Genomic DNA, 27,723 nt, shown 5'->3' with positions numbered 1-27,723 from the left:
ACTGTTCACGGAGATTGCATAAGATTAAAAAATATTTATATATCTTATTTTAACGAACTATTGAGAAAAAAGAATGGGAAGAAATATATGGGAACTGGAAAATATAGTAACTTGGAAGAACCGTAATATACATAATATGTAACCTCTGTTTCCGAACTCCACGTTTAATTAAAAACTGGAATGACGAGTGCAGTTTAAATTAATACCAGGTCAAAGTTGATCCTTCCATGTTTTGATTGAAGTATAATTGATGCACAAGTTTCAGTGAAACTTGAATTATTAGTTTTGGTAACATCTACTACTAGTTTATTATAAAACTTTTTGATTGTGAATTTCCATTATTATTAGTTAGTTTTTATATCTATTAATTACTATTGGTATTAGTGACTTAACGTGAAAAGTATTAATTAAGTTTAATAAAAATGTCATTGATGAGATTTAAATGTGCCATTATGGTTACTGTGTCTTTAATCAAAAGTGAAATTGAATCTTTAATAGCAAAAGCTATGCTTTTATAAAGGCCGTTTTTGTTTTTATAACAATTATTTAAAGTAACACTTTTCATATGAAATGAGATTTAGACTAACAAGTCACCATTTTTATCAACATAGGTATTTTCAAATAAAAAGAGACTGAAAAACTCTTAATTAATGCTTCGTAACATAGTAAACTAAACTTTGAGTTTAACGTTCAAGTTGAATTCAAAATTTTAATTGGTAAAATCAGCTTCATAACATTCACCGCAATATTTCAGTCCCATGGGATTATCATAAAAACATACACAGTCCTATAAGCTTAATGATGCTCTGTTCGTATATTAATTACAATTATATACATAACTTAGAAAAATGTTAATGTTTTTGTCCATTATCACCATTTTGAAGAATTTGCTTTCCTCTAAATTCAGTTTTGTTTTGTTAAATAGCATTCAAACAAAAGATTAGCGCAAGAAAAAGAGGACAACAGTTGACAATAGAGAGGACAACAGTTGTAAAAATGAAACTGTCAATATGTGTATTTGTTTGTTTGTTGTAAATAAATATACTTTTAATTTTAAAGTCTCATTAACAATTTCAATGTAAATGATAAATGATGTTTGTTTCATCACAAATAATAATCTTATCAAAAATATCTTTAACTCTTAAAAAGTAAAAAAGAAACATTTTTTTTTCAGCAAATTTCTAAAGAGATAGTTTAAACTCTTAATTTATTAGACGCATTTAATAAGACTATAAAAACTTTAAAAAGATGGAAAAATGTTGGAAAAAAATCAAAATTATAGTAGCCAATATTTATAGCCAATATATATTTATACATACTATAATCAATCACGATCCTCCAAAATAAGTTTCGATTACATGGTTGAGATACCTTACAAATAAATTTTATTACATTTGCAGGGTTCTTTTTACTTTTAATTCTTCTGTGACATCCAGACCAATATCAGTATATATTTGTCCCACTGGGAATCGAACCCAGAACCCGTCAATTCAAATTCTACATTAAATATTCGCTATAATGGCACATAATGAATTCATAATTAATTGATAAACATTAAACATATACTGTGAAATCTTACCACGCAAATACGATGTCTTTTTGTGTTCTGAATGTAATCTAAACTAAAATTTCTTATAAAATTAGTCAATGGTTCATGTGTATGTAAAAACAAGTTTTATGTCAAAAGGTCACTATGTATATGGAAAGCTACGTATATTGGTTTTAAAGAAAGGTAAAATTCCTTCAATAGTTGTTATGTATACTTTGGATAAGAAACCATTGATAATGGCTGACAGTATTTTTTTGTTAAAAACAAGAGATAATTCAAATAAAACATTGAGTAGGCATTTTTAATCAGTAATATTAAAATTTCAAATAATAGGCTAGAGTCACCTAATGGGTGAAATATCATAATGGAGTGGATAAACGTGTTAGGGATATGTTCATATGTTCATCTCTTGGGTTTGTTAAAACAGATAGCGTGCTAATTGAGTTACCTAGTAACAATTATAAGATGATCAGAAACAACGTCTTATACATATATACGAAAACACGGTAATTTGGTACTACGTATAATTTTATACCGTAATATACATATGTGAATAAAATTAATAAATATATAATATAAACCATGTTTTATATTTAATGTCTATATTCCATTTAGTAGATCTTTAATTATAATATTTAAGATATTTAGCCGCTTTGAATAGTGTCCGGTAGAAATTTTCAGTAAGATTAAATGTTATAATCTGTCAAGCAATATGGCCGACGGACTATGTCGGAGAGTATGGGCAATCTTTAACCTTACTTAACTTTAATTAATTTTAACTTTATCTTTAACCATAAAATTTATTTATGTACCAAGAGTAGAAAAAGTTATATAATTATAAAAGAAATGTGATGTACAGAGGATAACTTATCCCTTAAAAAAGATCTCTACCACAAACCCTTTTGATAGAGGAAACTAAATAAGAAAGCGTGGTGTAGGTACAATAAAAAGAGAGAAGGAAACAAATTATAAATAAAGAGATTTATATACATATAAGCATACAAAAAAAATAGAAAAATTAAGATATCATACATACATAGATATATACTTAAATATACACATAAAATATAAACGTGAATATACATAACATATACATATATACAAATAGAATAAATAAATAAACAATACATATAAGAAGGTAAAAGTGACAGAAGAGGTCTCTTAAGTCGATGTTTAAATACAGGTGCACTTGGACTCTCTTTGTAAACAGAAGGCGGTAGTAAGCTCCAAAGTTGTGCACCTTGGACAGAGAAACATTTACGGAAAAAAATTGTATTAAAGGAGGGAATATCAAGAGGATTTTGTGTATACAAGAGCGATTAGGAAGGATTCTGGGGGAGGAAAATTTAAAACAGGGAGAAGAATGTGTGAACATATTGTACATTAGCGTTAAAATATGCATATTCGGACGTAAGCGGATGGGGAGCCACTTCAACTTACTGAGCAATTCAGAAATGTGGTCGTATTTACGCAAGCTGAAAATAAAGCAGGTGCATAAATTCTGAAGCCGATCTAATTTATCGAGCAGCTCATCAGTGGCATCTAGGTAGCAAACATCACCGTAATCGAGCAAGGAAAGAAGAAGAGATTGTACAAGAATAATTTTTGTTTTAAAAGGATGGAAATTTTGTAGACGTTTAAGAGAATGTAGAGTAAGGTGAATTCTACGACTCTTACTTCATTCACTTGAGCTATCCACGACAAATAACAATCCATTAATAGTCCTAAGTTTTTTACCCGATCTAGAAATGGGATTCTAACCCCACCGAACACTATACAGGGCAAGATATCAAAATACTTTTATTACACATTTGCCTACTTCCAATTATAATCGCCTGAGATTGATTTGGGTTCACAAACAGACCGAAATCATTTGCCCATTTATTTATAGACAGGACAACGCCTTGTGGTACCCCAGCATATGTGCAATTTCAATCAAAAGAACTCTCATTGGATTTCACCATCTGCCACCGACCGACGAGGTAAGATTGAAACCATTTATTAACAGCTGGAGATATCGAGAGAGAGGAGAGGATTCCTTATAAAATATCAAAGTCAACCGAATTGAATGCATTACTGAAGTCAACGAGAACTAATAGGCTCAGTTTCCTGTTATTCATAGCGTATTGGACATCATCTGTTACTTTCAGTAAAGCAGAACTGGTGCTATGACGGGGTCGTAAACCGGATTGAAAGGGGCTAAGGAAATTATTGCGGTAGAGGTAGTTAGAAAGTTATTTATGAATAATGAATTCAACAACTTTAGAAAGGATAGGGAGAATAGAGATAGGTCTGAAATGAGATGGCAAAGTCGGGTCAGACAGTTTAGATAGCGGATTAATGTAAGCCGACTTCCAAGCACTGGGATATGTACTTGTTACCAAAGAGAAATTAAAAATATGAGTTATTATAAGTAAGACAATGCTGAGTATTGGTAAAGGTAAATGGTAAAAAAGTCGTAGTGGCCTGAAGGTTAAAAGGCCCGCCTCTCACACGTGAGGGCGCAGGTTCGAAACCTGGCAAGTACCAATGTGATCTTTTCCGAGTCATATGTACGTTCTTATGTATTTAGATACCACTGGCTGGAACAGGACTGGCTTCAGCAAGCCTTGGGGTCTAAATAGCCCCCAAAAAAAAAAGTGTTGGTGCAGAAGGCAAAGGGCAACCACTGCAACTATCTCTTCCCATGAAAGTCATCATGTATCACGGTTCACTGATAGGTGATGACAACGACGAATCTACAAAGACTCTTGCGACGAAGAAGAAGAAGATGTCAATACTGATTTCATCAAAACCTACTGCTTTGGAAGAACTGGATAAAAGAGATCAACTCTTAAAACATATATGAAAATCAGCCATGAGAATTCACGTGAAGTAAGTAATGTTTTTCTGTACCTTGATCACCTGAGACCTGGAAATTGGCCGTTTGACCAAACGAGCAGGTAGGCTAACGATCCTAGTACATACTAACGCTGCTCAACCGTCCACATTTCATCTGTCATAAAATACGTGCCGTCTGGCAGCCCTGGCATATTGCTCTATTATATATCATCAGTTTTACTTGTATTACAAAAGAAACTTTTTTGATATGGAGAACGGCAACACATACATTTTGAAAAATGTTAAAATTCATAGGTCAGAAATTTATTTGACAACAAAGCAAAATTTATTCATTATCATAGATATATTTTTTGTTAAATACGTCAAAAAGAATTATTATAATACTGGACGAAATTCTGTGACACCGCACCTATGACAACCATTGTCTAGTAATTCTACATAAGGACTCAACAATTTAGAATTATGATTTTAACTTAAACATTCACATTTAACATTTTATTTTTAATGACCACAAGGGAATTGTGGTTTTATTGTTTATTATTTAACATTATATTTTAACTGATCAACTGTTACCACAAGATACCGTTTTTATTTAGAACCCTGGGCGCTGTTGTTTTTAATTTAGACGTAATCAATGAAGCATTTCTTTGATTGTCCTCCCATCTGTTTCCGAACTTCCGTCCCATCGCATAATGGATTAAAATAGCAATAGTAAATGAACTGAAAGTCAACTACCATTCTTATTTATTTTTTTCTGGAGTGTTTACCACAAAAATAACAATTTTTTTTTAAGCTATGGCTTCTTTTGCATCCTAATCGTGGAATATTTTGCCAATGTAAACGTTTTTATTTATTGGACGAATTGTAATCTAGAATATTCTGTGGAGAAAACACGAAAGGCCTTGTAGAAAGTAATAAAGGCGTTTTTTTATTTATTTCTTTTACTTTTTATTTTTCATAGAAGACATAGATATATTAATAACAATTATAATTAAAAAATATTTATGATATTGCTACATATAATGGATAACGGTTATAAGAGATTATATTTATGTCCTTACCTAAAATCTTACGATGGCTCTTCTTAATAGTAAAGGACAACACTAGAAGTTAAAAAAGTTAAAAGTTCTCACTTTTTCTATGCCTGACATGGACACCTGTCTGAGATAGTGTGAAAATATCACTTATCCCATTATATTCAATAGAAGCCTCGTGAGTTACGTTAATGATACTCTTCTCACAACATCGCGACGGTCCCAAGATACGTTCTACTGCTTTATTTCCTAAAAGTTGGCCACATAAAATAACCTAACCGTTCCTAGTAAAACGATTTTCGTTAAAATATCCCTAACTAATATATTATATATTAATGTTTTTTTTTGAAAAACGAAATTTATATTTAAAACACTAAACATTTTAACACATATTATGTATATCATAATAATTTTCCAGTTTGTTTTAATTTATTTTCAAATTGCTGAGAATATCTGAAACTTATTCTGCTACGTATTAATATTATATTAACAGTGATGAGAATATCATAGCTTATTAAAAAGAAATTGGACAGTTCTTGGGTGACTATTATATAATAGAATTTTAGTTCAGTTATGTGCATAACTATCCATAACGTTAACACAATAGACCATTATTCACGTTCTATTCAGAGGCTGCTTTGTTCCAAAGGCAGATAACATTATGGCGGATGAAAATTTATGGAATCGTTACAGCGTTGTTAAAATAATTATGTTATATTATATTATATATTACACTATATGATACAACCTCTCCTTCGTCATTGAATCAATTATGTATTGGTCCCTATGGTTTATGTTTGCTCCATTTGCAAGTTCTAATTATCTAAAACATTGATTTACATTAACAGTTTTATATTTTAGTAATTATTTCATTGATAATATCTATGATAATGCTTGATAAAGTGAAAAGATTAATTCATCGAACCCTTTTTTTCATTTATAATATTACTATTTATGCCCCGTGATTGTATTCGTTCCCATTAAATTATCTAGAGAAAACCTGTCCCATTTCCTTCCAATGTCAAATCTACTTGACTACCAAATTTCGTCATCCTTTAAGCCATTTTTTCTTTAAATTCAGAATGAACATTTGGAAAATGTAGTAATTAAAAGTAATTTTCAAGAGGGAAACAGGACCTAAAAGAAATCAAAACATCTTTATAGGTTCAGTGGTTTTAATATGAAAGCGTGACGTATCTGTGTAGGTACCAAATTTCATTAAATCGATTAAATAGTTTTGGTGTGAAAGCGTGTCAGACAGAGACTTTCACATTTATAATATTAATATTTGTTAAGTTAGTAAAAATTTCACTGCAGTACCTATATACTAAGGGACCTGTATATTGTTATCTGATGATGATGGATGGTGATTGTGGGTGTTTTGTATTGATGGTAAGTTGGTGATGACGGATAGCTTGCGATGAAGGATGGCTGGTGATGAAGGATCTTTAAGGCTTTGGAATATATTTTTCTGGTTCATTAATAATTAATTTCAATTTGAATTGAAACTTCCGACAACTTACAATATTGCTTAAATAAAAATTTGCAACAATAGTTTCTCTTTTAAAATATACATTATCTACATATGTATTTACATTCCTTGTTTTATAAAACAAGCCAATAACAAAGAAATGCAAATTATGTAATGGAATATTACAATTCACTGTTCTGTGTATTGACTTGATGTTTAATATTAATAAGACTCGTCTAGATGTATGAATTTTGTCTGCTATTTTCTTCTGATATCTATAAATAATAAATGCTCTGATAAAAATTAAATAATTAAAGCGTAATATGGGACGGCATGCTTCTAACTCACGCAAAAATAAGTTGTTGATTTTTAGTTTTTCTTGAAACGTCTATCAGAGTTATACACATGACAACTTTGATTCAGCACTGATGGATAAAAGGGCCAATATACTCGTAACCATCTTTTTAAAAAACTCTTCATGTGCTATCAGTGTCAGAGATTGTACAAATGATTCTGTTATTTCACTATTTTCGGTTCAAAGATTTTGGATCATTAGTATTTCATACTTGAAAATTCAAGAGTTAAAAGAAAATTGCTTTTCAACTCTGAATATAATCGTCAAACGTGTCAATTTCCCGAAAACGAATATTTCCGGCTCTTAAAAATATAATGATACATTTTTCATGATATAAGTTGAAGAGAAGATAAAAAAGATAATTAAAATTCATTTAAAATACTTCAGGTAAATGAATTTTCAACTTAACATTAATCTTTTTCCAATGAAATCTATATTAGTTGAATATGTGTTATTCGAATGTCATAGTAATCTTTATGTATGTAAAGGCAAACAAGTAACTACGATTGTAACGACAAATTATAATACTGCAATATAGTGTTATTTTCTTATTTATGTGTTGTATTTAAAACAAAATTTCTTTAAAAATATGCTCATATTCATTAACTAGTAGTGCCTATTATTTTGTTTGATGGAATGATGTTTTTTGTAGCATGTTTTTAATATCGTTTTGTATAGTTTGAATTATAAAAAGTCTATACACAATATTATACGTATGTCTATTGGACATCAAAGCATCTAGGCTGCTGGGACTGGTGACACGGAACAGAACCTCATAAGGCCTTACAAAGAATAATATTACAATATTAGCTTAACATATTTTGATTATTAATAATATATAAATAAAAAATGTGTCATACAGAATTTTTCTAAAATTGCAGCAGCACAATGTCTAATTATATTATATATATAATATAATTATTAGTGCTGCGGTATTCTGAGACATCGCAAAGCTCTCACTTTCTCACCAGATTAAATTTCCTCAACCTACAACATTAACCGTAATAAATTAAAAGCTCATAATATAAACTTTAAGGTGTAGTAAATAACTGCTGTTTAATATGTTGTTTTATAAACATTCCTTAGTAAAAGAGACAAGAATTATTCTTTAAAGAATATATTGTATTAGTAAATAGTCTAATTTGACTTTAAAACCATTAATGTCATAGGTGGCATGCTTCTATGTGAAACTATTTTGCATAACAAAATGAGGAGACTTAGGATAATAAGATGTAGAATACTATTGAAATGTCACAACCTTTCTGGTAGACTGTGAGACTTGGATTCTGGCATGAACTTCCCAATAACTAATAGAAGATAATGTTATGGCCAACAATGATATAAGTGAGACTTATAATTAGTGTTAAAACATCTTCTATAACTCATCTCGTATATAATGATAGAGTATAAAACAATTTGTCACAACCTTGTATTATTTTTCACTACGGCACACTAGCGTTTTAACAACGGTCAACTACCAATACCTATATTTTTTGGATATGAAGAATTTTTGCAATATCCGTATGTAGTCTGGCTATAAATATGTCACTATTGGAAACTTGTTGATGGTTCACATGTTATGAAATATGAAAATTGTGTAACTTAGACGAATGCACTTAAAATTATACACCGTATACCGAAAAATTTTAGTGTTATAATTTTTTATTGGTTTCGAAAAACATTTCTTATAGGAATCAAAATTTAAGACGTGCTTCTGGAGAGGTTCGTGTGTCATAGGAAGCGCTCACCTGTTTCTATAATCTCTTAGTATCATACGCTTTGAAACCTTTACAACTCACTAGATGGATTTTACCCAGACTCTAAGTTTACTCAATATGTAAGTTTATTTTCACATAATAAAATACGTATACATATTTAAAATGTTTCAAAAACATCTCTTGATTTTCAGTTCCAATAGCTGCTATAACCGATAAGACATGTTCTTGGTAACTATTATAGAAGTCGATAAATATTTCTTACGATACAAGAGGAAAGTAATATATATTCCAAAATGTTTTCATGTTTACTTCAATAAGGTTTCCCCAACTCCGGAAAGCTATAAATATACTGGGCATTTCCTTATATCGTGTAAAGAATGTTATTCGGATGTTTATAGAAAATTATTTATGGACCATGAGACTGCGCCTGTTACATGTTATATTATCTACACTATACCAGAAGTGTAACATGATTAAGCTATCGACTTAACATAAATCATCATCTATAAATGTATCAAAACCCACAATAAAACAAAAAGGTGGTATTTTAAAAAAATCATTTTGTATTCGAAATAACTTGTTATTGGAAATCAAAACGCTTGTGGTCATATTTTTATTTCTCGGTACAACAAATGTGTTTTCAGAAAAAAATATTTTGTATCCGTAACTGAAGTTTTATAAATCCAGCTCTGATTTTATTAAATGGATTTTTTTTCCTTTTCAATGATACAAATAACCAAATAAATATGTAGATAGATAAGTTTGTAGATTTATATGTAACTGAATATCTAAAAACATGTTTCATTAGACTACATGAAACTATTAACCGCAAAAGTAAAACGAAAACTGTGAACAATAAAACACAGCAGGTTTACGAGGCCAGCTCGGCCATAAAGTTTAATTATTCCAAATTTACTAACGATAAAACCTAACTCGAGGTATTCTGCTCACCGTCATCAAAAAAATAAGGTCAAAATATAAATATCATCAAAATATGTAGGTCCTTAGTCGATACTTACATATATTTCAAAGTTTGTAGAAGATTATATAAAAAAGTTCTCTTGAAAATATTCAAATAAATAATAATAATATTTAAAAAAGTAGTTGGAATAAACAAACTTATCATTAATAATATTCTCATCGAAATCAAGTTTCCTATAAATATTGTATAGTTTCAAAATATATATTTGCAATATACTACACTGCAAGGAAAAATATATTAACTGACCAAAATTTGTAGAAAAAAATATGGTAATGTGATATATGTATATGTGTTCTAACTATTTTTATTTTGTGTTTCCGGAAAGGATATAAAGCTAAATTAGAGTTATGTATTTTTTTACACTTTTAAGCCTGACATAATGTATATTTTAGATAAATAAAAAAAAACTAGCAAAAAGAAAAAAAACGCTATTATATTGCCACCTCTATACACTCAAAACACAAAATAGTTGGTCGCAAAAGTAAAGGAAAAATATATTAAGAACCGTGAAATGATTTAAAAATAGTCAAACAAATAGGTAGGAGGGAGTTCTTGAGTGCTTTGGATCATAAATAAAACAAAGCCACATTATGCTCGTACATAAAAAAAACCAAATGCTTTATATTTTAAAGAACCTAGATTTAAAGCTAAAAAATGAATCAATAACAAAATATGGTTAAATAAAAGGAATAAAATATAATTTTATTATAATAGCCTAGTCAATTTCTAATATTAATAAACATAATAAATTTTGTCAAAATTATAAAGTCGACTTCGCTTAAGATCTCACTACATTATTAAAAGTGTACTTCCGAAAGAAAACACATACAAACTTTATATATTAATACAGGAAGTCTAAAGAACTACACACTATATTAGGTAAATACTAATTAATCAAACTTACAATAAATAATAGTGCATAAAACTACTTTGAACCAGATTTTATGATTTTCAGTATGCTCATTAAATAATGGTACCTAAAACTTTCGGCGGTTTAAATTTAATTTAAACAAGATTATCCGGATTTAACTTCGCGTATTTCATTATTGTACATTATACGTTGTACATATTTCAATTACTTTGCAGTTACTGCGATTCCGGACAGATGGAGCTAAAAGTGTCTGTTAAAGTGTGTTTTTGTCATATACCTAGGGTAACATTGAAAATATTTAGAAAATGAAAAATGGCTTAATGTAGAAATTTGCCAATACTTTTATTGTTCTTCAAAGTAATCTCCGTTCCTCTCTACACATAGTCGAGTTCAATGGAAACACTGTTAAAAGCAGTGGGCCCATTCTTCCTTAGGGATCTCTTCTATGGTATTTTCGTACGCTTTTACTGCATCTTCAGGGCTCGTAAAGTAAATATCACGAATTTTATCTTTAATTCTTGGGAATAAATAAAAGCCTCAGTTCGCCACGACAGTATGGCGGATGACTCGTTATCTCGACATCTGCCATGGTCAAATATTAAACAGTCCGTTTTGCGGTGTGCACTGAAGCATGGTCGCGGTGAAGGAGAATCCTGCTTCGAGGGCGCTGCTGTTGTTTTTTTTTTAAGACAACAGACAAATAGCGATTGATATACCAGATAACAGTGAAATACGACCTTGCATTTTCTAGCATAACTGTTGCGAAATTACCTTTCTTAACAAAGAATGAGGCCATCATCGTTTTTACTTTACTTCTTCCTTTCTTTATCTTAGTTCACTGATCCTCGAAAGGAAATACCCACCGAGCTGATTGTCTTTTGGTTTCGGGTTCGTAGCAATATATAGCTTTCATCGCCTGTGACGATGTCAAATACAGCATTTAAGTAACCGAGTTGCACTTATCTAACATTTGGTGACATCAGTCCATGCGAAGGTGTTTCTGGTCGTCGGTTAAAGTATAGGGAATCCACCCGGTGCCAAGCATCCTGACGCGTAAATGTTCGTGTAATATTTTTTGAACTTGACTCATACCACTGCTTAGGCTTGCCCGTATCTGCTGATAGGTCACTCTCCTATCTTCCTCTATCATGTGTCGCACAGCATTAATGTTATCTTTAGTCGTCGCTGTTAAAGGACGTCCCTCACGCGGATTATCATTGAAATTGCTACGTCCACGCTTAAACTCGTTAATCCAATTGTAAGTAGTGGCACAATATGGGGCTTTATTAAGAATTGCTAATCAAAGCCAATAATAGCTTTGTTGTTGAGTAAGCCCACAACGAAAGTCATAATAAATCATTGATCGAAAATTTTCTCGCGTTAGGTTCATTTTCACATGTAACAAGAATTTTTGTTTTGCCGCCAATTCACAAAAATAGAAGACAAGTGAATGCAATATACTACAAACTATAGATTAGGTTACCAAATAGTTCTAACATAAAATTCAAAAAAAGTTTTCATTATCAATGTTTTAAACTGGACAGTTCCAAACGTTTACAGTGTACCGTCACAGATTTCTTATTTTTCTGGCCGACTATCCTGGATGACATTCACAACACTGAGTTTTCTTTGAGGTGTAGGTGTAGTTACGTACAAAGGATTTTACATTTTTGATGAGAGGATCCCAAGTATCAAGTAATTTCGGAAGATCGAAATGGAGAAAAACCATGAAACGCATTCTATGAGATGATGTCAAAATATTGAAAGGGCTTCAATGGTGGACATCACTCCGCTCTTCACACGTTGTGAGGTTTAACACTACTACCCCACCGGGGTTGATCTTTGATGTATCTTCAGAGCTCCTTTGAACTACCGAAGGAAACCGAGTTAAGATTTTAATTAACTTCACATACCTTGCTTTCCCTCTTAAAAGGGTGGACATGCAAAAAGCAATTAAGTACAAAAAAAGTATTCTTCAAACGCTAGTAGCCTTATAATAATGATAATAAAGTTTTTATTTAAATGAAACTAGTATTTTTCGGATTTACTACGCGGATTTTATTATTTAAAAACTACATAATCCCGACGTTTCGGTTACTTTGCAGCAACCGTGATCACGGTTGCTGCAAAGTAACCGAAACGTCGGGATTATGTAGTTTTTAAATAATAAAATCCGCGTAGTAAATCCGAAAAATACTAGTTTCATTTAAATGAATACTCGCGAAAATCTTAGATCTCATTAAAGTTTTTATTTTCCTATAACATTACAATGTTTTTAGCCTTATTACAGTATACGTAAAAAGAAGTGAAAAGTCTAAAATGGTGTATGTCTTTCAAATAGAGTCTCAAAATTATAATACAAAAGAATAACGTACAAATTAAATATTTAAAAAATATGATGGAGCCATTATTAAGAATAGCGAAAAACGAGTCATAAATACGGAAAATCTTTATTTTGTGTAAAAACATAGAAAAAAAAATATTTTTAATTAGTATACTTACTAGTCGTAGGTTCACTAAATAAAATATCATTACATACAAAAAATGTTGGTCTGTAATAACGATCAATTTACGGAGGTGAAGTTTTGAAGAAAATATAATTAATAAATATATTAAATATTGAAAGCAATCTAAAAGAAAGTGATCAATTTAATGACGACCTGTGTTGTCTTGTTTTTGGTCATTGATAGATTAATGTTGAGTGAATAACGGATTACTTTAAAGAAAAATGGTTTTTAATCTAAGGTCCATCTTTGATAAAATAACAACCTTGCATGGAACCCGACACCTGGTTAAAAAGAAAGATCTGTCATTTTATTTTTGGATTGCAATTATGATTGCAAATTTATTATTAACTATGGGATATATTATGGTGATAAAAACAAGGTATAATAATGACCAGATAATAACACGGGTAAGATTAAAATAACATTTAGTTTTCTAGAGCAATACTTGCATAGATTAAAATCTGAACCTCAAGACATTCACAAGTAAAGTTATAATGTAATGGTAAAATCTTCTCAAGGAGTTTATTAATTGTGGTGAATTAATGTGCTCATATATAGCTATTTATATAAGATTGTTTTTTGTTCATATGACTTATTGCGTTAATCCTTATGATATACGATTTCTATTTTATTAGACGGTAACGTATTCGTGAGAATACAAGTTATCTCTATGAATATAATAATTAATGACTATCTAAATATTTTTAATCTGTTCCTTACTCTCAATGTTTGAATGAATAGAATGTAATTGGAATTGTTTAGCAAGTACATAGTTGGGCTCCTGAATTTTAAATGAAAATTTTAAAAAATTTAAATGAGTCGAGTTATCCAATAGGTTCTGAATTATTGCTAAAGGAGTCCGATGCAATTTTTTAATTAAATTATAACTATATACACTCACACGTACGCATAAAATTAATAATATCTTGTATAATCAAAAACATAGTACATAAAAGATTACCAGTATATGCTACTGCAGTTCATTACATTATAAAACTCATACTTAAATATTTTGCTATTTTGTAAAATTATGGTTTATTTCTTTTTTATATCAGATTAATGCTGACTGCAAAGTGAACCAGGTGCCATTTCCAGCTGTTAGTATTTGCAATTTCAACATAATTTCCACAAAACAAACTGCTGAAATTACCAACATTTTGTAAGTAGTAAAATTATTTATGAGCTAAAAATAAATATTTAAATATATTACAATACCTTTTCGTTTACATACACGTTTTATAATATTCCTTATTTTTAAGGAAAAAACACAATCTCACAAATCAAAAAATACAAAAATTTTATAGGAGTTTACCTTATCTAACAAATTTTAATAATTTCAATGAAAAAGTTGAAAATTTCTCTGGAATTATGTCTATTTTAAAAAACCACTACTTCACAGTTGACTCCGTCATGGAGAAAGTAAGTTTCTTATTTATTTTTCTGCATTAATTTCTTTTCATAATAAGATATTTTACAAAACTAGGTACATCAAAAGTGCGAAGATCTGATGTTATACTGTGAGTTTAATAAAAAAACAAAAAACTGTGCAGATTTGTTTAGTTTAATTAAAACATACGAAGGCTTCTGCTGTGTTTTCAACTACGCAGCTCTTAAAGATGTCAATGTGGAGTATGTTACCATTTTGAGCTTTAATTTTTGCATGTTTATTGGATACAAGCATAACACATAACGCTACATTTTCAGAGAGCTGTCGAATGAAGAAGATACAGAGTACTATATCGATCCCAGCACGCAAGAAAAGTCCAATAACATTCTTGTCACGTCTGAATCCGGCAGGTAATTATTTATCCGATAAGGCCTGTTATATTTAATATTAATAGTAAAATCACACTTAAAATATATAATAACAATATCTTTGCAAAAATTTCTGTTAGTACATAAAATAATCCCTTATAGCAAATCGCGTCGGTTGAAATAATAATTTTAAGAGGTCACCATAAAAAAATAACAAATAGCTTGGTTCTATCAACTGCTCAAATCGCCAATAGAGTTAGGTATTTATTTGAGAGCCATATTGTGATAGCGTTATAAAAATTACTGAAAGCACTTGAACAAACATAGTTACTATTTTTTGTAACAAAAAATACAGTTTTGTAATTAATGGTAATTCACTATTGTACTTATGTAATAATTTATATCTTTAAGTACTGTATCAAAAATTTGATTATTTATTTCTGCGTTAGGGGCTCTGGTCTTAGCGTGGTGTTCAACGTAGAACCTCAAGATTATCCGGACTGGTCTCAATCGCCATATTATGGAGCTAAAGTATAAATAAGTTCATTTAAAAACAATTATTTACATACGTCCATGTAATTGTAATAAATATTTACAGATTTTAATCTCAGATCCGAACGATTACCCGGAAACAACAGTACTATATAAATATGTAAAAGTAGGTGACGCGCTGGAAATCAAAGTAGAGCCGATGGTATTCACTAGCGATGACAACCTCCGCAGTGTTCCGATAGACAAACGAGGCTGCAGCTTCCATGACGAAACTATTTTGGTTCACACTAATAGATACAGTACCGAGACATGCAAAACTGAGTGCAAAATGAAGCGATACAAAGAGGGTTGCGGCTGTGTCCCTTACAAATATCCAAGCGGTAATTAAAAATATATATTGTATCATTTGTATAAAAATAACATTTCTCTTGGATTTTGTCTCATGTACATCTTCATACATTAGTTTCATGAATTTCAATTATCCTTTACATTAACATATTAATTTTCATTACCTTTTGCTCAGATGACAGCATCCGTACTTGCACATTTGAAGATCTGGAGTGTTTGAATAATATGAGAGGTAGTATTATCTGTAACTACTTAGTCAAAAACTATATTTTATTTAAATGCATTGATATTTTTAAATTTAATAAGACGTAAATGTTCGGGATAGTCAAATGTTACAATATATAACTCTTTAAAATTTTTAGCTACGATTGCACAAATTTTAAATATAATTAAGTAACGATAAAAACGTGTAAATTAAAAACTTTATAAAACTTATAAATTCCCGGTTGTCACCTTCCCTAAATTATATTCCAATATAAACCTCAATAAAAGAGTTAAACAAAAGAAAACATAGATTTATGACGGCCTTTACAATATTAATTACTGGATTCTAATGAAAATATCCCTTACAAACTCATAGATTTTGGCAAGAATTAGTTTTCACAACAAGGAATATATTAATAACCTTTCCACAGTAGTTTCGCTAGCAGATGTTTGCAGCAGTTTGCAGATTTAAATTTTAAAGAAAAGCTTTCAGTATCCTAACATAGTGTTGTGTACTGTAGGCACAATATTTGTCGGTATCTATCTACCTTTATAATTAAAATGATAGACTATGCGTGCTTTACCAAAATACTTCTGTATGGATTTGAGTCCAATTTTCTAAGTTTTATTTATTAGACACGCGGAGTTTATCTAAAGAAGATACGACTTAAAGAAAAAACAACGATTTGTATAAGCTCTAATTGTTAAATTACGTTTCCTCCCTCATACCTAAAGTTTCTTTTAATGTCACCAAGGTAGTCGAAATCGCAGGTATAAGCGAGTATACTTATATGTTTTATCTGTAAGGTGCAGAAGTCTATATAATTAAATGTGTATTTTATGAGCAGTTTATTTTATCACTTAGCATACAGAAGCAAGGAAAATGAAACGTGTAAACCCATTTGTTATACAGAATGTAGGGATAAGAAGTATAGTATCACCAGCGACGTAATGCCTCTAGTAACTGAAATCTACACAGGAATAAGTAAGTGAGTATAGAAATATACATATATTAGACAAGAACAAGGTATTGTCATTAGATATAAATTTATCAAATTTATTAAAGTTTCAACCGTATGTACTGTAAATAATATTGATACCACTTAGTATTTAAAATATCTAACTTTTACTAATATAATATACAAGTACATACTCATATAGATCTTTAGTTTCTTTAGAAAATGTAAGAAATATATCTGAAAAATAGTTATGTACTTAGATTAGATAAGAAAGCATATTTGTGTAAGAAAAGATTGTTATAGCTTCAAGGAACTACATTAAACTATAATTATTAAAGCAATGAGATGCTATAATACCTTTTAGATTCACTAACGAGAACTTTTTGGTTTTCTTACTTTTAATCTAAAATAAAATGTATTTCAGAATAAACTGGACAACTGAAGAACTGTCGTCTCTTAAAGTATACTTCGCCAAATCTACATGTAATTGTTATCAAAAGACACTTTTAATCGATTTCAACTATATAGTTGGTAAGATAGTTCAAACGTTAAATTTATGCTTAATTTGCTACATTTATACCTTAAGGTTAAAATGAAATGAAATCTTTATCTTTGGACACTTCAATTATAAGAAACGAAAAACTACACACACACATTCTTTGACACCGAACTACATCATATTTTAGGAGCTATAACACAGCGGGATTTATCTTGCTGGAATTGGAGTAGTTCCATTGGCGACGTAGTTACTTCCGTGTAGTTTTGTGTTCTTGTAGTGATCAAGATACAGCAGCTCGCAGAGATAGGGTGTGCTGGTAGCTGGAAGAACAATGTTAATATATATATTGCCAAGGGTAGTTGTTGATGAGAAGTGTTTGTGCGCCTGAAAGTGTCTGTTCCCTAGGTATGGAATTATCTCTACCCTGAGAGGATAACCAACACCGTGCAAAAACTCATCGGAGGGGTAGTAGAGGTGGTCGTGTCAAAGTAGGATATCGAAATAGATAATACGGCTAAAATTTAAAGAGGTAGCCCAACGTTCTTCCATACACCGAGCTATAACAATGTTTTTTTAAGCAATGCTACATTTTGGCCGGCTTTTCCTTGGGATTTTTGTTAATGCACTAGTGCTTAAGATAATTACAACCTCAATCTGTCTATTTTCTATAATAAAAACAAAAAAATTAAATGTAACAAAACGCTGATTTTTCTTAAACATTTCTGCGATATCACGGATCTTTATTTAAAAAAAACCGTAGTTGACAACATCAAAATACTGCGCAATGTCTTGGTATTGCATCTTATTTAATGTATATTTATGTTAAATAAGAGACTAAATTTGAAAATGTAGAATATTTTTTTTATCGTAGGTAGGCGTAAAATAAGCAACACGTATAATTTTTGCTCAACTGTTTTTTATATTTTGTAATTCAATAATTCGTTCATTAATGCAATAATAAGTGTCCTACTTACATGGCTTCCACTAAGTCTCTAGAAACATTCATCACTGATCGTTTAAATTCACAAATGGATTTGCACACTCAACTCAGCAAGTACATGAAAGAAATTGTACAACTATTTCAGTCCAGAATGGATTCCTTTCATAAGGAACTAGCACAATCACGAGTATATAAATCTTCAAGCCATTTCAAAGATCTTTCCAGTTTATTTGCTGAATACGTCTCCTTCAAAACCTTGGTTTGGAAAACATTATCCATGTTACAGCAGCAGTTACAGCTATTATAAGCGGGTTTTGATAAGCATGAGGTAATTTCTTAATACAAAATTCTACTTTTTCAAAGACTGGATGAAACTGCTGACACTGAGACACATTCCATCATGAAATCTGCACTATTTGACTGCATGAAGGTGCCTGGACAGATCTTGGAGAGTATTGATGTCTGTTATAGACTTGGTACAAAAAAGGACAAGCCTTGACTTATTCTTGTCAAATTCTCAAGTTACAGAAATAAAAACATTGTCTGGAACTCCAAAGCCGTGTCGAAAGGGAGTGGTTGCACTGTGTCTGAATTTCTCAGGAAACCAAGGCAAGAAGTTTTTCAGGCTTCACGGACACATTTTGGTATTAAAAGGTGCTGGATTTCCGTCGGGTAAATAGTTGTAGTCTTGCCAGATAAAAGCAGAAGGAAGATTTTCTACCACGGTGAGCTGAAGGACTTAATTGAGAAGTTTCCTAACAGTGCATCACTAGTAGACCAATATTTTAGACCTCGTCGTACTCAGAAAGTTAAATGATAATAATGTTTCCGGCACTTTCTTTTCTAATTAACAATGTTGTGATATTTGTTGGTTGGTTGGTTGTTTTAAATGTGGCCTCCATCCGTGCAAAGACGTGAACAGTATATTCTGCCAGTGTCATGTAGATTTAACAGCCTTGAGTGACATTTGTTTCAAGTGTTTATTTTGGTGACATTTAACTATGATTTCTATGTTCCTAATTTTACCCTAAGTATTTTTTTGTCGAAGTTGATGTTCTCAATTAAATATTTATAATTGGTATTCTGTATATTTCCTCCTCACACGTTAATTATTTTCCTCCTTTAAATCCCCTTCTAAATAAACTTTCTCCTTCTTATGATCACCTAATAATCATGGGAGACCTGAACTCCTGTCTTAACAAAAATGACGACAGAGCCCAAAAATTAAAATCCTTGATTACATATTTTAATCTTTCAATCCTTCCCCTGTCTGCAAGTCACTATCCTCCAAATCTTTGATCTTCTCTTCTCAATCTTATACTGATGTCGCGTCCTGAAATTGCTAGCTATTATGGGCAAGTGTCTTCGCATTTTTTATACCATGACCTCATTTTCATAAGTTATAGTATATCTACTGTAAGACGTAAATTCCGTACAATTACTCGCTGTAGTTAAAAAACTGTTACTACCGATACCCTTTTGTCTGACGTACGGTGTAAAGATTAGGCTCCTCTTTACAATTTCAATTTCGAGTTAGGGATTATCCCGCACCTTGGCTTACTCCAACAATTAAATCCTTAATGGCTAAACGGGATAAGCTTCCTAAATTCATAAGTGTTGGTAATCGTTCCAAGTGTAAATCCTTCCAAAATAGTCTAAAGGAACGTAAGCTTCATATGTAGGTGCCGGATGTTGTTAACCATGTAGAAATTCACCTGGATCTTGTTAGTTAGCTTAGCTTAGTTCATGGAGCCAAAAAGATATTTATGAATATATTAAGGCGTTACTTCTTCCAACGGCAAAAAACACTCTTATATAAAATACAGATCCAACTCCATTTCGAGAATTTATTTCGGGGGTCGAGAATCCCTATATCGGCCTCATCTTTTTAACTTCCTTCAGAAATGAACATCATGATACATATAAAGCCGTATGCATCATGATACATACGGCTTTCTTCCATAAAAACACAGCTCACCATTGTGTACGTTTTTAATACGATATAAGTTTTCAAACACATACCTAACTATACAGAACGCCAGCAGTATGGAATAAAACACTAGCTGAGAATTTTCTGAGGAACTATCTTCTGCGCTTAATTAAAAAATAATTGAACAGGTATTTAAAAAGATGGTAGCCCGCAAGTGATAAACATGATAGGCCACAGTAACATCTTAGGATCAAGTTATCCTTACTTTTGTTTGCTAATCACACGGTTCATTACAACTTTACTGAAGTTTTCCAAAAATGCTAGAAATAAATACGTGAATATGAAAAAAACATATGAGAATATAATTTGATATTATCGTGGTTACGCTAAAAATATATTTGTTGTCATTAATCAAAAACAGTAAGGACATGAAAGTTTTCGACCTAAAAAGGTATCGAAAGCGTCTGTAAAATATACAATAAAGAAATTTTAAAATAAGAAATAGAAAATTTTTCCATTAGCTTGATTGATATCCTGAAAAATATAAAGAAATAAGTTTCCTATAAATTATAAAATCAATAAGTGATTGTTCTCTTTCACTCGCCTTTTTGATTTAAGCGTCGTATTACATTAAAACGACAAACTCGTGCATAATTCTAATGTGTGTTATTTGAATTAATATTTATGTCAATATTAATATTAAAATTAATTTATTCTTATTCCAGCAACCTACGGAGGAGTATTCTCATTAAGTTTTGGAGCATCTATTATTACGTTGATCGAATTTATTTATTTACTTATGTCTGCATTTGTAAAGTTTGTTTGTAATATTAGATCAAATATTCCATTTTAAAATTATACCTTGTGACAAATGCTGTATATGCTATATATATATATGCTTATTTACAATGGTGTCATTACAAGTATACATATATTAGTCTCACACTAAACAATGTTTTCGAGAAAAAAAACATTTCTTAATAGCAATGTGTACCTATAATTAAATGATGAGAAGAAACTGCTCAGTATTCCATGGATTCACCGTGCGAGTGCCGGGTCCATCGCTTTGCAGGGAGAGGAGCTTAAAAAGTGCCTGGGACTTACGACCTAAGTGCAGTTTTAAGAGGCCTCTATCTAAAGCGCGTTAACACTCACCTCCACCGTCCAAGCTCCTCTCTCTACGTAACCCAATTTGAAACGAATCTACTAGGGATGCCTTCTGAACAGGCCCAAGTCTTTAAGTAGGTTGTAAGGAGATTTAGCTGTTATACCTCTCGCTAACTCTTCTACCTCGTACAAGTTAATGACGAACCTATTCCTAGTAAGGAATAGGTTCGTTGTAAACTAGTTATAAAAATATTAAAAATATGTAAAGATTACTAATTTACTGCGTTCACTTTTTTAGAGACTCCAAATTATCGTGAAATTTAGAGCGTAATTAACATTCGTTTAATAGTTATATATTCCAAATTCAAAATAGTATTTTGATTATTTTTAAACCTAACAGCATTTATGACCAGACTAACGTACAAATAATATATGTATACATAGTCATATGTATCGATGTAATGTTTTGTTATGTTAGTTAGTGTATAGTTTGTAATTAGTTCATATTGACTACAATATAGCTTCTTTTATTTGTGAAAGTATAGTTATAATAAGTATTCAGTACGATTACATTTTGGAGTTGATCATAATAGTCTAAGATCCCGATATAAAACGACCTTCAACTTGATGCTTATTTGATGAAACATATTTCATATTCAATTTAATATGTCAATAATTATATCGCATATGTGTTGCCTAATAATTTTCAGTCCAGGATATGACTAATTAATAATTAAAAAAGATTTTACCTGGTAACCCGAGAGTTATGACTGGAAAAGAAAAGGCAACCTAACGTTTGCATATTCTATGGGCTTCATACTTTCGATTAGTATGGAAATTGTTTAATAATCTAACCAGTGAAATATTTAAAAAAATCTTTCAATTATTAATTAGATATATTCTGGACTGAAAATTATTAGGCAACACATATGCAATATAATTATTGACATATTAAATTGAATATAAAATATGTTTCATCAAATAAGCATCAAGTTGAAGGTCGTTTTATATCGGGATCTTAGACTATAATGGAAATAAAATACATCAATAATTATATCAACCATTGGAACACATCTGTTGCCTTTTGAACATATACAAAAATACATAAACCTTTGTTGACTGGAGGTAGCGAAAGTGAATGCCATACGTTTATATACTTTTTCCTATTTCCGTGAAATATATTTCCTTACTGAATATTACAAGCCGAGATCACTATATGTACCTGTAGTTGCTTTTAAAAGTACTGTATATTCCTAGTTTCTAAAAATGTTATAAACAACTAAAAAAAGTTTCTTAAAGTAAATCTTTTAATAACATACACACATTAAATACATACCTTAATAACATATACACATATTAAATATATACAACAAACTAGAACGTGCAAAAGCCATAAATTGTTGTGATCGTAAAGGACTCTAAAACTAAAATTGATTAATTTGAAAGGTGGTAGAGCGTAGCTATGGTCAAGTCACTGCTACTCGAACATGGGCTAGCTCGACTAGGGAAGTACCACCCTCTCAGAGCCGCTTGCCGTTTCTCTATTCCCACCCTTTCCTCCTCCTCTTCCCAAATCAAGGGTGGCAACGCATCCACAAAACTATGGTGCGAATGTTCAGGGGCGACGGTAACTACCTCCATCATGTAAGCTGTCTGCTCGTTTAACATTAAGAAAATTGAATATGTGTACATATTTTATTTTGAAAAAAAATCTGCAATTCATTATTGTAAGAGAAATAATTCGTCTTAGCCCTCAAATTATATAAAGTTATCATTGTCCATTACCTTTCGAAATGTATAAGAAAAAAATATTTTAAGAATTTTCGGATCAATATAATAACTTTTATCATGATCATGTTGTAGATAAAAATAGTAAAAAAAGAAAAGAGACCGGCAGTAGTGATGTAAGAAAAAAGATGGAAATTTGCAGCAGTAACTGGCTTGTAGATACATAAAGAAAGGTCTGAAATAAAAATGTATTTTTCAAATAAAATACTTACTCCGAGGAGCAAAAGGAGAAGAGCACACTAATATTCCTTTTCATGATTTACCCTATGGGAGTCATATTAATTTCAATAGAATCGTATGACTATGCTCGTGTTAGTCAAAATATTAGGAGTGAGACATTCTCGTGAAGTTAAATTTTATTTAAAGCTAGTTAAATAAATCAGTGGAAATAAATTAAATGAAATGCTAAGGTTTTTTGTGTGTTGCGTGTACAGATATGTTTCAAACTCCTTACATGCGCTGTACGTAATGAGACTTCCAGTGCTATGTTTATACTCTCATCCGGTATTCCTTTGAGGACTCTAAGCATTTTTACTAAACTTTTAAAAATATTTGTTCAGGTTTAATTTATTACTTTGGGTAACACACATACTAAAAATATGTTGTACGTTTGCAACATTATAAATATACCTGCGTTGCAAAGCATTGGTGTAGTTGAACTTCAGGATGCTTTTAATATTTAACATTGAATAATAGAATATCCAATATAATTAATAAAAAAAAAACTTTAATAGGCATCTGTCAAGCCCTATTTTTGGAGGCACTATGCTTGTCACTCTACCAAATTGTCAAACAAAATTCACGCGATCTCCAAGAGGGTGGTAGTTGTAAATCATTTAAATATAAACGAAAATAGTGAGAAAATTTTAAAAGACATTATTTATTTCTTACTCGATTTCGTGTCTTTTTTTAATATAAAAGTTTCTTAGAAACAATATTTTTTTTTTTCGTAGTATCATTTAGCATTTTATCTTTTTCATTTTTTTTGGTAGATTCTTACCTTTAATTATTTCCTTTAAATGATCTTTATTGCGTGAAGCATAAAGACCTTTTTATCTACGTTCAAGTATATGATTTTTTTCGAAATATTAAACATATTTTCATAGTTTACATACATATGACAACTTAAGTAAAACATTGTTAAAATTCATACATAACTATTGCGTCACAGTTGCACTAAATTATAAATTATTTTAATTTTATAAGATAATTAAACAAAACAAATTGCAAAATATCAATCAAAAACAAATGTGACCCTTATAAATATGTATATTAATAAACTAACTCATACCATAACATTTCCTATGAATAAAAATACATAAAAATCATACTGAAGGATTAGTTCAGAAATATATACATTATTTTAATTCAAAGTGCATACGCAAAATAAGATGGAATTAATCGTAACCCGCAATTAATGAAGTAGGGATTGGAAGTTTGTGAAGAAAAATATTTAAATATATAGATAATTTTTCATTATCTTCGTAAAGTCCAAAATAGGGATTGAAATTTTCTAAGCAAAATATTCAAAATCTGACAACCTTGCTTTGAAATTTATTGTCAGAGCTGGTAAATAAAACAGAACAAGTGTTTCTCGGTTCTTTCGAGAACATTCCCAGGGGTGAACCAAGAGTTCGTAGTTTGAATGAGTCATATTTTAATGACTCTTATTTCTATGAAATTTACTGTCCCAGCTCCCAAAATAAAAAAAAGATTCCTGAAAATGGTTGAAATACTAATTTTCAAATGATTTAAAACAGTTACAAAGATACTTATTACGTTTATAATAATTATCTGATACAGAATTATTTTATTAAGATGGTTCAACGCCTGCAACGGCAAACGATTGAAAAAAAAGATCGAATTAAACCTCGTTTTTTAATATAATCATTATTATATTTGATGCACAAAGAGTGGACTTAAATGGGCTTAAAATTACAAAATGCCGCAAAAGCAAGAAAATTACTAAGAATCACTGCACACGGGACTTCAGTAGGCAAGTCTCAAAAGAAAAAAATCTCCTGAAGTGAACAGTCAAACGTGAAAAACAGTAGTTTGGAACAAAATTACAATGGCTCATAAAGCTTAAAACGGTAGGAATGACATTACGATCACGGAAATATATAGTTATTGGGAAATTACTGGCAGTGGTGCACTATGAACCTTGAGCCACTGAGATTAAATAGAGTTTTAGTAATGAGGAACGTAATGACTGAACAAAAATATGAGTTATTCACTATAATGGTTACGGTTTAAGAATTAATCAGTTAAAGATATAACGGTCTGTCGATCATACAGAAAAAACTGCACTTGTTTTGTGAATGCCAAACCTAAGATTAAGCTGAGACTAAGCTAAGGCAATTAATAGAAAAACTATACAATTCCAGAGATTCGGCGGTAAATATCGACGACAACATTAGTTATCCAGTGAAATTTTTTAACTCCCTCAAACCCGAGGGTCTTCTTCCCATGGATAGGAACAATATTACTAAGAAATATAAATCACTCGAAGCTCTGCAAGGTTACCCGATTACAGATCTGACGTCTGCATCAAAACTTAATAAAGATCATTGTTAACACGTGCTGTGTTCGAGATGCTGTACAAACAGACAAAGGAGCGAGCGGTAGCTACTATATATATTATGTATTGACTACTTAAAGTATACGGTTACTAATTTAATTCTTCTCGTTACTGGATATATATATACATATATAATAAAAACCTTTTTGTCGCTAATCTTATATTTGGACGTTAAAAACAACTTCATTTATAGTTTTTATATTCCCTTCGCGAACAATTTTAAATAAAAAATAAATAAATACCCTTTGACTTAATCACCACTTGTTATATTAAATGTCATATCTTAAACTAATAGTTCATTAGGTTTGGCCGAGAATGACTCCGAGTACTTCTCAATAATGTGATGGAATAAAACTTGGTTTTCTGAAGCTGACTAGAAAATATAAAATAATTTTCTTTAATGAAAGATTATTAACTGTAAACATAAGCATTGATAACTAAGATAAGGTAACATTTCAAATTTTTTCCATGTCTCTATAAAGATATTACAACCATTATATGTAGGGTCATTACATAAGAAAAGTAAAACAAACAAGAGTAATTTCGTTCGACATAATAAACTTTGTCCCACCAAAAGCATGCCGCATTTCAATTTAAACGGGTTTTGTCACTCTCCAGAGAATACTAATCCTGTCCCTTTTTTTTATTGTGACAGAATTAAAGTCCAGCTGGATATTTAGCTTAACATATATATATATATTTTCATATACAAATTGTTGACTTATAATATAAAATTATAAATAAACATTATAGTGTATAGATATTTTTTTTAACGTATAAAATATTCCATGTTAAATAATGCAATAAAAAAAACGAATTAATGTTGCATTTAAGACTAAAAAATATAGGAATTATTTATTTACAATTTTAGTCGTTTTCAAATATTTTAAGCACATTTAATATCTGACAGATAACAAATCGTAATGGTGTGTATTACATATATATATATATATATTTATATATATCGGATTTTATTATAAATTCATTATTTTAAAGACAGGACGCCAGCCTCGCTGACGTCTCTAATGTCACTTGTTTCAGTAAGTTCCAGATATTTTAAAATGAAACTTCAATTCTTCTAAATGTTCTTGTATTTCTCGAAGGTTCTTTATGCTCCGCACTCGCTGAACTCTGCAGTCCCCTGTCGTGCGTCCAGACGTCATATTTAAACCAGAATTCAAACATAGTTCTATTCTCTTTGATTTCGTTTTACTTTTAACAATAGTAACGACGACCAATAAGGTGTTATAATAATTGGTGCCAGTTATTTTCATGTTGTATCCGTCGTTGAAGCTGCTTGCGCCGATATATATAACTTTAGACATTAAAGATTCTGTACCTTATTACCTTAGACTCAAAGTTTTAAATTCATCTCAAAATATTCAATGAAGTCTAAATCTCAATATTCAATGCAATCTCTGGTATCTTATTACATATCTAAGCATATGTAGTTTTTACCATCTTAACACGAATATAAATCTATTCTTAATTGTGACTATTGTTAACATTAAAAATAATGTATTATAGATTTCTTCCTTTACAACCTCAACCAAAGATAATAGATATCCCCTTCATTAAAAACATGTAACAATGTGATGAGATATGTATTCAATTTGAGAACATAGTTATTTAAAAAAAGTAATCTCATTGAATCATATGACTTTTTTGTAATAAATAACCTAAAAGTAAACTCCAAATATTGCAATAAATAAATTCACAGATTTTCTTCATTCAGTCATTCAGAGACTAAAGTATGGAAAGTGATAGTTAAAGTTGTTGAAGCGCTCATCAA

The 27,723-nt window shown here is 30.5% G+C and overlaps 1 protein-coding gene across 1 annotated transcript; it reads left to right on the top strand.

The window, feature by feature from the left end:
• The first annotated feature begins 4,247 nt into the window (after positions 1 to 4,247).
• On the top strand, positions 4,248 to 22,288 carry LOC133319037 (sodium channel protein Nach-like). The gene is made up of 9 exons (XM_061521929.1): positions 4,248 to 4,321; positions 15,033 to 15,125; positions 15,533 to 15,614; positions 15,682 to 15,955; positions 16,099 to 16,155; positions 16,993 to 17,116; positions 17,511 to 17,617; positions 21,181 to 21,256; positions 22,273 to 22,288. The coding sequence occupies exons 1-9, from the start codon at positions 4,248 to 4,250 to the stop codon at positions 22,286 to 22,288; spliced, it is 903 nt and encodes a 300-aa protein (XP_061377913.1).
• Positions 22,289 to 27,723: the final 5,435 nt, after the last annotated feature.

This window comes from Danaus plexippus, chromosome 11, assembly GCF_018135715.1.
Source record: "Danaus plexippus chromosome 11, MEX_DaPlex, whole genome shotgun sequence".
Classification (NCBI taxonomy): domain Eukaryota; kingdom Metazoa; phylum Arthropoda; class Insecta; order Lepidoptera; family Nymphalidae; genus Danaus; species Danaus plexippus.
The sequence above is the reverse complement of the archived record's forward strand: the minus strand, read 5'-3'. Positions and strand labels throughout refer to the sequence as shown.

What these genes read in the sequence shown, in the direction of transcription:
- LOC133319037 (XM_061521929.1), top strand. Translation starts at nt 4,248, where the DNA reads ATGTATCACGGTTCACTGATAGGTGATGACAACGACGAATCTACAAAG. An exon ending in GCGACGAAGAAGAAGAAGAT is followed by an intron (nt 4,322 to 15,032) that starts GTCAATACTGAT and finishes CTACATTTTCAG; the next exon opens with AGAGCTGTCGAATGAAGAAG. An exon ending in CGCCATATTATGGAGCTAAA is followed by an intron (nt 15,615 to 15,681) that starts GTATAAATAAGT and finishes AAATATTTACAG; the next exon opens with ATTTTAATCTCAGATCCGAA.